Source organism: Tiliqua scincoides, chromosome 6, assembly GCF_035046505.1.
Source record: "Tiliqua scincoides isolate rTilSci1 chromosome 6, rTilSci1.hap2, whole genome shotgun sequence".
In the NCBI taxonomy this organism is placed as follows: domain Eukaryota; kingdom Metazoa; phylum Chordata; class Lepidosauria; order Squamata; family Scincidae; genus Tiliqua; species Tiliqua scincoides.
The window spans coordinates 12,339,127-12,352,057 of record NC_089826.1 but is presented as its reverse complement, the minus strand read 5'-3'; the positions used below and the strand labels follow the sequence as shown (position 1 = coordinate 12,352,057).

General features: G+C 44.9%; 1 protein-coding gene across 1 annotated transcript in view; it reads right to left on the bottom strand.

The window, feature by feature from the left end:
* Positions 1 to 12,931, bottom strand: part of PTPN13 (protein tyrosine phosphatase non-receptor type 13) — a 159,943-nt gene that overhangs the window by 53,228 nt on the left and 93,784 nt on the right. Inside the window, exons 14-17 of the mRNA XM_066632158.1 lie at positions 11,577 to 11,715; positions 10,506 to 10,658; positions 7,788 to 7,970; positions 5,017 to 5,179 (exon numbers count right to left, since the gene is read on the bottom strand). Of these exons, the coding sequence (XP_066488255.1) occupies positions 5,017 to 5,179; positions 7,788 to 7,970; positions 10,506 to 10,658; positions 11,577 to 11,715 (638 nt within the window). The remainder of the gene's footprint in view (positions 1 to 5,016; positions 5,180 to 7,787; positions 7,971 to 10,505; positions 10,659 to 11,576; positions 11,716 to 12,931) is intronic.

The window sequence follows — 12,931 nt, the reverse complement described above, 5'->3', positions numbered from 1 at the left end:
CATAAATGAATATATTAAAGATGAACTTGTATGAATGAATGAAGGTCTTGCAATAGCTCAAGGTCTATAAAAGGCCTTGTACAAAGCAAGGTGGGCCTTTCCTTTGCTGCCACTACTGCATCACAGACATGAAACAGCAAGCAGTGGAGGGAGCCCTCATCCCACAACTCACACAAGAAGTCAAACAGTTGCCCTCAAGCTGACAGCAGTTGCGTCGGGCCAATGCGGGTTACAACAAATCTCCAAAGGGCCAGAGGCTCATTGGAGACTGGGGGCTCCCTGAGGGCCGCATTGAGAGGGCTCGAGGGCCGCATGTGGCCCCAAGGCCGAGGTTTGGGCACCCCTGGAATAGAGCATCAGATGTGTTTGCATGCCCTGATGAAGTGGCAACTAGTCCACAAAAGCTTATGTCATAAGAAATCTGTGCCACAAGATCCTTTGTTGGACTGCTAGCAGAAACTGTAATCTACAATTGATGCAATATACAGCTGAGACACTTCTAACTGACAATAAGCAAGATACTAAGTAGCAGTTATTATCTTGCCAATACTACCCTGGCTACCGCTACAGGTGAGATCTTGGCATCTGCAGGGGTTTGGTTCTGGGACACTCTACAGATACCAAAAACCATGTTAAATAAAAGCAGTTCAAACAAAACAAGAGTCAGCCAGTCAATCAGAACTGCTATTTTGCATTTTGCTCTGAGAAAAGTGACTCCCTCCCTTCACCCTGGCTCTTGGCTGGTGATTGCTCCCATTCAACATTCCAGTGGGTGAGGGGAGGGTGAGCTGCAAAATAGCAGTTTTAATAGTCTTGACTTCTTAGAAAAGCAATTTTTAGAACAGGGATGTCGTCGTCCCCCTTCTTGAGGGATTGGTAGGGTCCTTCTTATCTTGCAGTGGCCATCACTGTTGAGTCTTATCAGTGGATAAAAAAATCAGTGTATAAAAAGGTTGGGCCTGTAATTTGTTTCTGGACAAGATTCAGAGCCTTTCTTTTTGCTTTTAAAGGCCCACCTGTCTTGGGACTGGGGCAGCTGAAGGGTAACTTACTCCCAGACAAATTCAACTAAGATCTTCAGAGCCCCTGCTCAGAACGCCCCTACTGTCTAAAGCGAGATGGATGATAACAAAGAACAGAGCCTTTTCAACCATGGCCCTTTGCCTTTAGAACATGCCCCCACCCGCACCCAGTCCATTTGCCAAGCACCTTCTCCACTGAAAGTGCTGCTTTTCTCTTTGACTTTTAACAAATTATGAAACTGCTGCTATTCTGATTTGATTGTTTTATGGTCAGTTGCAGCTGGTGAGGCAGTTCACTAGGTGTGACTGCTGTGTGATGATTGAAGAAGGGAATTCCTGCTCTTACCCTTCAGGCTTGGGGGGGTGGTGGTGGCTGGCATGGAGATGGAGAAGTGAGGGTGCTGCAACCAGCGGTGTGCAAACATATAATTGCTAACTGGACAGTTTCTCTGATGCGGTGACTGTACTTGTGGCAACCATCTACCTGCATGGCGCAGGCTGCAGCAATGCCACCCCCCCCCACAGTGCCAAAAATTAAGGGTAGAATTTCCCTCTCAGGGGCCACCGATGGGTTTAACTAGTGAGCTGCCTCATCAGCCTCTACTATTTATTACTGAGGTTCTATTGAGACCACTCCATATTTGTTAACTGCTTTGGGGATCTTCATGAAACATGAGACAAACATTAAAAAACGACCAAACATATATCTTCCTAGTTTGTCATTTGAGGGCAAGCAGGACTTTTGGTGAAGGCCAATACTTCCTAGGCACACTTCCTTGGGATTTATGAGTTCTGCTAATTGGGCAAAAGAGGTACCTTTTAAAGTGGTGTCCTCTTATACTTAGTAGTGATAGAACAACTGTCCCTCTTCACCCCAACATGGCGTCTTTTTAAGTGGCTGTTGCTGGTGTCTCTTCTCCATCTCTTTTCAGACTGTGAGCCCTTTGGGGACAGGGAACCATTTGCTGTGTTATGTAAACCACTTTGGGGAACTACTTTTTGTGGAAAAGTCATACATAAATATTTATTATTAACAATAATAATTTACATAGGATTGGGCTGAGAGGTGCTTGTCCTTAAATGCACAGTTTTTCAGCAGATTCTCTCTTAGCTAGCATGAATCTGCTAGGTTCTTTGAAGCCCTTCTACATTAACATTTAATCTTCACTAATCTTTGTGAGTTCCCTTTTGCACTTTTTCAATAATTTGAATCTCTGCTTTTTAAGCCCAGGGCTGTACGCAAGACTCCTCTTACCAAGGTTTTACATGAAAGGCACTATTATCTCTCCATTTGTAACTAATCTTCCTCCCCCTGCACCATAAGACCTTGTTAGCTAGATTTTTGGCAGGCACCACAAGATGAACTCTCTCTCTTCTGAGTCACCGTCCCTTTGTCAGATTCTCACTCAATAATAACGAAGTCTGTCCTGGAAATCTCGTTTCATTTGTATCATCTAGGTATGCACACATAGATACATACCTGTGTGTGGCAAGGGCCAAATGCTAAGGCTCATTTTCATCCATGCAGACATTGCTGCCTTTTAAGTTTCTAGAGGTGACATTTCAAGGGCACTGTTTTCAGCACGGGAGTGGAAGGTTTGCTGTTGTGATTGGAGGTAACAGGGATGGGTTTAGAAGTGGGTGACTCACTGCTGCAGTATTGTGAATCAAGAATTGACCAGCAGTTTAGGAAACCATACTATAGGCACACCCCTATGTTCACATTTTTCAAGTCATTTATAGTTCACTGTGGGTTTCCAAGAATCCCACATCATCTTCCCTCAGTGCATATTAGAAATATGATATGCCTAGAGCAGGGGTGCACAAAGTTTTTGGCAAGAGGGCCAGATCATCTCTCTGACACCGTGTCAGGGGCCGGGGAAAAAAAGAATTAATTTACATTTAAAATTTGAATAAATTTACATAAGTTTACATAAATGAATGTATGAAAGATGAACTTATATGAATGAATGATGGTCCTGCAATAGCTCAAGGCCTATAAAGGCCTTGCACAAAGCAAGGCTGGCTTTTCCTTTGCTGCCGCTATTGCATCACAGACATGAAACAGCAAGCAGTGGAAGAAGCCCCCATCCCACAGCTCACGCGAGAGGTCAAACAGTCGCCCTCACGCTGAGAGCAATTGCATTGGGCCAGTGTGGGCTACAACAAATCTCCAGAGGGCCAGAGGCTCATTGGCGACTGGGGGCTCCCTGAGGGCTGCATTGAGAGGCCTCGAGGGCCGCAAGTGGCCCCAGGGTCGGGGTTTGGGCACCCCCGTTCTAGAGTATGGTTATTGGAGAGGCATGATAGTCCAGCGACAGAGCAAAAGCTTGAGCACAGACAGTTCCAGGTTCCAACATCAGCATCTTCAATTAAAGGCTTGCAGATAGCAGGGCAGGAAAAAGAATCTCTCTCTGACTTGGGAACCCAGTATCCAATCAGAATAGGCAATACTGGGATAGCATTCCCATTCTCTTTTCAACTTACACCTCTAATTTACTTCTTGGTGAAAACAAATCAAGAGATGAAGTGGGTTAAGGGAGATTTTATTGAAGGTTAACTGACCAACTTAAGGAGACTCAGAGCTGGATGGGCAATTTAGATTTCTATTTGATGTGAGCAAACAAACTGCACATGTGAGCAGCCTCCATGCACTAGCAGAGTAACACTGGAAGAGGGATTAGTACAAGACTGCAGCTTTTCCTCAGAACAGGACATTGATTGTACTTAATCAAGACAGAGGAGCTGTGAACTCACACAACTCCTGTTCTTGGACATTACATTGTTCAACTCAGGTGTTTTCATAAGGAAGCTGACTGACACAGCTAGTCTAGGCAATTTCCAGGAATGGAAATAAGAGTAAGAACTGGCTGCATCCAAAACGAGTGGCCCCATTGCCTCTTTCTCTCCTGTCGTGTCTAGTAAGTAAGATGGCATGAGATCGCTGCACATCTAGTTTCTTTGTTCCCTACTCCATTTCACGGGCTGCAATTGAGGAGGTGTGTATGTGAGGGTCTCATACCTTGGGCTAGGAGCTGAAACCATGGCTGAAAAGGGTCCAGGTCAGTCATGGGAAGGACAAGATGAAGTAGGGTTAAGTGAGGTGACGGGTAAGGAGTCTGCGTGGCCAATCTGTTATATAGATCAGATTGTCAGGTTGACTTAAAGGTAAATTTGTTGTAGTGCTCAGCTGACTAGGCTCTGCTTAGCACTGCATCCTAAGGGCACCCTTGAGTTGCAAAGGTTTCATCCCTCCAGTTGGTTAATGGTGCAGAATGAGCACGGTGCAGGAGATAGGACACCAGAGACTGGCTGCTACAATACACAGTTTGAGACATGGATGCCTCACAGGAGGTAGGGAAACCCATGGCCCAATCCTATCCCCCTTCCCTGCCGGAATAACTAGTGTTCTGTTGGTGGAAGCTGCTTTACGGCTGTTATAATGCAGCCTCTGTAACAAGCGCAGCAGGCTTGCCTGTGGGGAGGCCGCATCAGTCTCCCAAGTGCCAACGGGGCAGCAGACCCCTGCTGGAACAGGTAAGCCTGTGCAGGAGCTTGGAGGGATGCAGGGAGGGAGTTGAACTGAGCTGGTGCTGCTCCAATTTGCCCCATAGTGGTGGCTAGAGCTTACCCCAAGGCAAGCAGACAAATGTCCCCTTATCCATCGGAGGCCTCCAGCAGCCAAAATTTCCCCTGCACCAACACTGCTGCAACATTGTACAGGGATTTAGGTAGGACTGGGCAGCTCATGTGCTATAAAGTCATGACACATGTGTTTACACACTAGACATCACGCGGACTGGGAAACAAACACAAGTTGGCTACTTCCAACAATAGCCACTGTGTCTTTCTTAATGTTTACTTCTGCCTAAAGTTGTTACCAGCCTCTCCTCCTCAACCCAACTTCCATTAAACGCTAGATAGGTTTGCAACATTAACCTATGAATGTCTATCACAACAAACAGAAGCAGCAACAGTAGACACAATTCCTTACCAATTTCCTGAGCATCCTGGTTGCTTTGCCTGGCTCTCATCTGGAGTTGGAATTTGTGCTGCGAAGAGCAGAGTTGCAGCAAGTACTGGCAGGTCTTGCTTGTGTCTGTTTGGAATGCATGTTTTATGCCATCAGATGTATTCTGTAGGGTTATCTTCCTTTTCTGCAAGATTAAGCAAACAGAGAGAAACTAAGAATAGACTGCTTGGAACAGACCTCATCCATATGCCTACAGAGGAAAAAAAAATCAAAAGAAAAAGAACTTGAGATGGGAAGCCACTGTATAACCTGGGGTTTTTCTGTTGCACAAACTATTATAAAATTAAAATGTCAAAAATGAAGTTGTAGCATACCCGATACCAGAGAGTGTTTTGTTTTTCTTAATTGTTTGATTTACATTTGTCTTTGCAATCGTATAAGCCTCTTTGCTGTTCACAAATGAAAAGTGGGATATGACTATAAATGTATCTACAGACCTAAATGTGTTGTTCACCTTCCAGTGTCCAAGTCCCAAATGCAACTGCCCAATTCAAAGTACTGCCTCATCAACATGCCTAAAAGCACGGACCGGACCCATGGCACTTGTGCCACACTCCCACATTACAGCATGCACAACTAAGATGCCAGAAAACAGCAAGTGAAAAGACCCTCCAACGTAATGGAAGGATATACGACATACGACTCAAGACTGGATGCGGGACAAAGCGGAAAAGAAAATAAACGTTGAGCACGATTCAGCCAAAATTAAACAATGTGCTCACTGAAATCAGTGGAATTTAGAAGTGCTTTACTTTGGCTAGATTGTTCCTTTTTATGCTGGAGACACTCAGAACCAATTGATGTTATCAGAAAAAGCACGAGGTGCGGTTCTCGTGAAACTGTATCAGTTCAGGGTGCAAGTGACGGATTGTATATTTGATACATACGCAGTTTATTAACAATAAACTCCCTGGATGTAAAAAAGTAGGACGTGAGAGAAATCTGAGTGGATGCACCCCTGAACAGGGACAGATCCACCATCCCTGCTGGCTGAAACCTCCCTTCTTAGTGCGCATGTACCACACCATCACTGTTGTAGACTCTGCCTCCCTCTTGCCCCTTGCCCTGCCACTCACAGAAGTGGTGGGTGGAGAAGGAGGCAAAGTGCCCGGCCCACAGGCGCATGCATTTGGTCCCTGTTGTGTATATGCAATGTTGAGCAGAAATGACTTAAGTGTACTGATCCAGAGCCCTCCCACTTCCACATATCTTCAAATCAGCTGCCTCCTCCCTCCTCTTGCTCACGTCAGCCCTATTTGAAACAGTTGAGCAGCACATGACAAGAGTGCGCTAGCATCCTGCACTCATCCTGTTTGTTTCCACAGGACTGGATGAAGGAAGAGAGAAGACGTGGCGGCAGGCTGAAAATAAGGAGATGAGCAGGCTTCTTGCTCGGTACGAAGGAGGAGGAGGTTGCAGAGCAAAGCAATCCTGTTCTGATTGCTCATGAAAAGTGAACAGAATAATGTGCTGCCTCTCTCACTCTCAATGCGCAGGAAGAGGGTTGGAGAGCTGATTGAAGTGGCTTGGTGAGTGGTGGGTTGATAGAGGGTCATGGGTAAATGACATGAGACATCCGTTGTCAGCTCAGCACACCCCCCAATGCACCACTCAAAACAGCTACTTCAGTCAGCCTCACAGCTTAGTAGCCTGGTAGCAGCTAAGTTCCTGACATGAGCAGAAAGCTTTTGATATTTATATTTGCGTATTTAACAGATGTCTATCCCACTTTTAAACTTCCTAAGAAGTCCACAAGGCAGCTTAAAACAATTGAAATATACAGAAATACAATTATTATAATTAAAAAACACATAAAAAATCCCAATCCCCAAAACCAGGGGTCTCCAAACCCCAGCCCGGGGGCCAGATGCGGCCTCCAGTGAGCCTCTATCCAGCCCGCGGCCAGCCTCTGATCCCCTGAGAGACTCTGGCCCAGTTGACCAAACACAACCAGAGGTGTGCTTGTGGGGAGGGGGAATGGGGGTCCATTTAAGTGTGTACTTTATTTTTTGAGCTGTGTTCATGCTTGGAGAAATCCTGGACATTTGAGCCCGTTCATTTATTCATTCTAAGTTAGATCTCTAATGTATTTATTTAAATTTTATATTTCTTTTTTCTGGCCCCCAACACAGTGTCCGATATTTGATGTGGCCCTTCGGCTGAAAAGTTTAGAGACCCCTGTCCAAAACAATAAATGACTGAATTGAGAGGTTAATATAAATTAGAGGCACACAAAAGCAACACACCACAGGGGAATGCTAATTAAGCAGTCACCCAAATAAAATGGTTTCAACCAAACAGATAGAGTACATGTGTGGGTTTAGGGCGGAGGGAAGAGAGTAATCACACATGCAGTCCCCCACTCATTCTGGAGCAGTAGAGTCTCAGGAGAAATGCACCACTTTTTTTTCCTTGAATGTTTTCACTGAATAAGATTTCTCTTCTGGTTCAGGAGCAATTGGATGCGGTCAGATTGACCAGCAACCCCAGGTCTCTTCACCCACTCCTCCGTTCCCCCTCCCTTTGCATCATATGACTTCTTGCTCGAGGCATATGGTTTACATTTGTAACCAATTTACTGCGCAGTGTAGAGCATCGTGTTCTGTCCTGCTCTTTGCTCTTGGCAAACTATAATTTGGACAATGTGGTACACACATCAATTGGAAGGAGGTGGGCGTGAAAAGTGAACAAACATTTAGTTCGATTCTGTGAAAGAGATGACACCGACGTACACTAAAGGATATTTTCTTTGTTTCTCTCCAGGGGAAGCGAAGGACAGGCGTACGGATTCCGTTATGAACTTCAAAAATGAGGACTCCTTTGGGGCAGACCCCCAACAAAATTCCAGTCTGGGATTTCTTCTCTGGCAGGACACGATGAAAATGAACACCATATTCAGTCAATCTTTGGCAAATCTACACAAAGTAAGAGGGAGAAACATTTATGAGAAAAGTTGTTCAGGAAGCTGACAGCAAAATCAGAAATGATATTGAGGGGTTTAAAATTTTTTTTAAGTGCCTTGCAATCAGATCTATTCTCTAGTCACTTACTGCCTTTGGACCACCCAAATTCATTGGAGCTCACATGTAACATTTTTCTTGGGTGCTGCGCTGATAGATACTGCTCCATTTAGTTAAAAGCAGCAGCCACAAACCTGGAAAAAGTGGTCAGAGACCCCTGTGGTCAGAGAGACTAGAAAAGTAGAGATCAGTGGGAATAATGACATTCCAGGTGTTCTTCTGTCAGGTGTCAAGAATGGTCTGTCCCAGGCTACTGAGTTCTAGAGCGCAAAGGGAATTGACCGGCCATCCAAGGCAAGATCAGGTTCCAGGTACAGGCAGATCCGGGTCTAAGGAGCCAGAGATGGGGGCACAGACAGAACTGGTAAAAGGCTCCTTTCCAGGGAGGGCAAATCAGAATTCAGTGGACCAGAGGCAGTTGTGAAGTAGTTAAACAGCAGGCATGAACAGAGGTTGCAATCAGGGGAAAGGAAAGGAGAGCAGAGGAGATAGGCAGAGTCTTCACAAGACCAATAAGCAACTCTGATCAAAGAGATAGCTCTGAGATCCAAGCTTTGTAGTGACGGGTGCACTGGGGTTAGGCATTCAGGTCAGCTGACTGGCACTGCAGCCTAGATGGTGCCACTGAAGCCTGAAGTTCCATCTTGCTGTCAGAACAGAGCACGGGGCAGTGCAGTGCAGGAGGTGAGGAACTGAAGCCTACTGGAAGCCCAGTTCGAGAGAGAAGGTCTGTAGTGCCTTCAAACATAAATTACAGGATCTCTTCACTCTTCCACAGTATGTCCACCATATTCCTTCTACAGTGTTTAAAGGGGACATCCATCTATGCAAATAAGCTGGGAACCAAACCCTGGAAAATGTATAGCCAACTGTACAGGTGCAGCCTATTTATCCATGGATTTTTTAATCTGATTTGTCTCAATGCGAATGGGGTGGGGGTACTGAAAGTCACACACACCTTTGCCTCCTTTGCCCTGTGCTGGCAGCTCCCCCCCCCCGCCCCGTTTCCAGGCAGCCTAAAACACTGCAAAAAGGCTCCGCCTCACCCAGGCAGGGAAACAGCCCTGGAGCCCTGGAAGATGTTCCCCATGCAAGCAACAGTAACATTCCTGGAGCCCCTGAGCCAGCAAAGAGGCTGAAAAGGGGAAGGGGGGGCGGAAAACCTCTGTAGCCAGAACACGTGCCGCAAGGTGGAGCTCGCTTTCTCCCTCTTGCTCTCTCTCTCTCACTCACACACACACAGGGGCAGGTGTGGTAGCAACAGAGGGGATTGCTTTAAAAAACCCAGGGAGTGTTTGCCGAATTCCCTCCTCATGGTGCAGGCAATCTTACTCAAAGAAAAAATTAGCCTTTATTCTAAGAGGATGGATTTATGTATTATTTCCCAAATGTCACCTGCATTTTGGTTTCATGTTTATAAAACATCTTTGGTTTGGAAAATTATTTTATAAATTTAACTGCTGCCCCGTTACGAAAAGCATTTACGGCCCGTCGCTTTCAATGTATGCCATCGGCCTGGTTGGAAGGGAAATATAATAATACCCCCTTTTATCAAAGAGTTTGTCTATGTGGACTAGGGGTTATTGACGATATCTTTCACTATTTATTTAGTTGTCCCTTGTATGAGCATCCTAGGAATCAATTTCTTGCTGGTATACTTAGACTATTGCATGATAGACCTTGCCTGTTCAGCTATGCAGTTTGCTTGCGGGTACAGATGTTACTATCACCTATCAAGTAGCAAAGTTTGCTAAAGCCGCAAAAAAGATTCGTGCAAAACTCCATAAATCTTAAGGATGGGGATTAAGGGTGCAGGCAATCACCGACACAAGCAACCCCCCACTGTGATGGTGCAGGCTATCACCGACACAAGCAAGCATTCCCAGTAAGCAAAACATGTGATTTAGCCTACAATCCACACTTTCCTGGGAGTAAGCCCCATTGACTGGAATGGGGCTTACGTCTGAGTAAAAACGCATAGGGCTGGACTCTTAAAAGCTCAGCAGGACAGCTGGCAACAGGGAGGGCTGAGTACAAAGGGGAGGAGACTGATAATAGCTGCCTTAGTTTCCTTCCATCCGGAAGTGTCAGGCTGCAGTGTATTTGCGTAACTCTATGGAATTTAGCACAACGTGTTTTTTGTTAATCACGCCGAGTCATGGAACGGAACTAACGTGGATGAACAGGCTGCACCTGTAGTTCCTGCGAGAGTATTCCTCGTATATTTGTGTGTGTGCCTCCCCTTCAAGTGTTAAAACATATGGTCAAGCAAACTATCAAAACTGGGGAAACAATTTTTCCATCATATATGAAGCGGCCCCCATTTTATCTCTCTTTCCACTTGGCACCATGGCTGTCTTCTACCCAGTTACTTCTTTGGAAAACACTACACATGTGAACAAGTGAATTCTACACTTTATCCGGACTCACCTTAAGAAATTCCAATTCTGCCTCTTTTTCAGAAGCACCAACATAGGAGCTATGCAGTTTTGGCAATTCTTCTTTTACATTAGAAAGGTCCAGGTTTTCCATCACTCTAGCAGGCACATAATGCTCCAGTCTGAAATAAGACAGGCCATGCACCTGCGCAGAGAAGCATCAAGAGTAAAAACAGTTTCTAGGCATGATAACCCACTCCAGGGTAAGCATAATAGCTGCATGTGGAGAAACTGGTACAGGGCATGTAATTTCCTCGCCCCTCCACTATAGTGTCTGCACCCACCACAGCACCTACATCTTTATTGGGAAGGAGTGTGTCTTTTTCTGTTCCAACACAGCTCTCCCTACAGTCCTGGTGTAAGTTTCCTGAAAATGGACTGGGCATTGAGCTGCATGGACCAGGGGTAACAGGCAACAATAAGGCTCAGTGTCAAAAGGTTGGTTGGCAACTTTCAATCTCGAAAGACTAAGGTATAAGCCTACAGCACCCGGTATTCCCAAGCGGTCTCCTATCCAAGTACTAACCAGGCCTGACCCTGCTTAGCTTCTGAGATCAGACGAGATCGGTCATGTGCAGGCTCAGTGTCAATCCTTTTGTGAATGGCTCTGCACCCACACTTGGATGGATTGTGTCGTGTGCATAGTGGTATTACAAATGCATTCTTAACTGCATGTAGGAATACTTGCTCCAGCAAAGAAATACATATCACCAGTTCACTATCCTATTAGTTAAGTCTGGCCTCAAGCCTATTCTTCCATGATATTAGCAGGAAATTTTCAATTTCCTTTAGTGTTGCATTCAGATCCAAAAAAAATCTAGATCAGTTTGGTTTCAAGATACTGGATGGAGAAGATTTTCTGATTTCAGGCTTTATCTTTGATTGACAACCAACTTGATATAAAAGTTGTGGCAGTGTTCTGTTTTTTCTGCTTCAATTCAGCAGATCTATGAAGCCTCCAGAACAATTCAGGTGTGTTCTGGAGGCAGGCACATAACAGGCAGGTAAAAAAAAATGGGACACACAACCAGGAAGTTAGCCACATATGAAAGAACACTCTTACTTCAGCCTGGTAATCTCCATATTCTGCCTGGAGGGCCAGTGAAGCTAGCAATAAGGCTGTCTCATCCTCACAGTGCATCTTCTCCTCCAGGAGATCTTTTCTTAACTGCAGGTAATACTGATGACATGTCAGAGTGTGCCTGGCAGAAAAAAAAAAAGAACACACATTATGTAGCATGTACACAACAGATACACATGGATTGATCAAGATGAAGATTCCCCTTGTTGACATATCAGTTCACACTACCGATTGATCAGACTTCAGTACAAAAATAAGGAAGCGTGTCAGAGACTAGGTTTAGCCTTTTACAAAAGATTACAAAGATGGTGCAGCACCCACCTGAATGGGGATTTCTCAGAGTTTGGCATTTAATATGAAACCAGGCAGTCCAGAGAAGTGCTCCCTGAAAAAAGCAGGTTAGGACATGCCATGGAAGCACTCTGTTTCAGAGTCTCACATTGGACATGCAGATTATGTAGTCTGCATGTCGCACTGGACGTTCAGACAATGTAGTCTGCCCTGATTTAAACAGCATCAAGAGACATAAATATTACACAGGCCTACACACATTTTGCTTTCGCAAACATCAGACCTATTCTTGGGTATATTTGGGGTGCTGAATAAAAAATGGCATCGGTTTTGCCTGACTGGCTCTAGTTTTGGGGGTACAGCATAGCCACGTTATATGCTGATTCCAGCAGCTTCCTTGTGAGGAAGCAGCAGTCTGCCTCCCCAATATACCCAAGAATAGGTCTAACTTCTCAGACAGCAAAATGTGTGTAGACCTGTGTAACAGAATATAAACTACAACACATACATTTTCATTATCTAACTTATATTACAAGATTGTCATATCCATGAGAAGGAAAAATGAGGCTAAATGTCTTGAAATTTATTATTCCAGCATGAAACAAACAGTGATCATTTCTAAACAAATCTGCCTGACCAATTTCCTCGAGAACTTCTCACGAAGTATGTGTTTCAAATCATCGTTTCTAGTTTGGTTTTGGAAGGCAGGTACGAACCAGCTGTTTGCTCTTTTGGATGTATCAACAATGGTGATAATGGTATTGCTTCATTATCTCCATACTTCCTTTCAGACCCTGTAAGCACAAGGAACTGAAGTGCTAAGCAAGCTGCCCAAGGCCACCTCAGGGGAGAAGCAAGTTTTGAACATGGCCTGGTTCACAGTTCACTCTCATTACAATTCCTCTTTCAGTGAATCAGCACAAAAAGTATGCAGCTTGTGGGGAGAAATCTCATTTAAGGAGAACATCAGATTCCCCTGAAGAAGCCACTGATGGATGTGATGGATATAGCGGAAATAAAAGTAAAAACAGCCTGGAAATGCACTT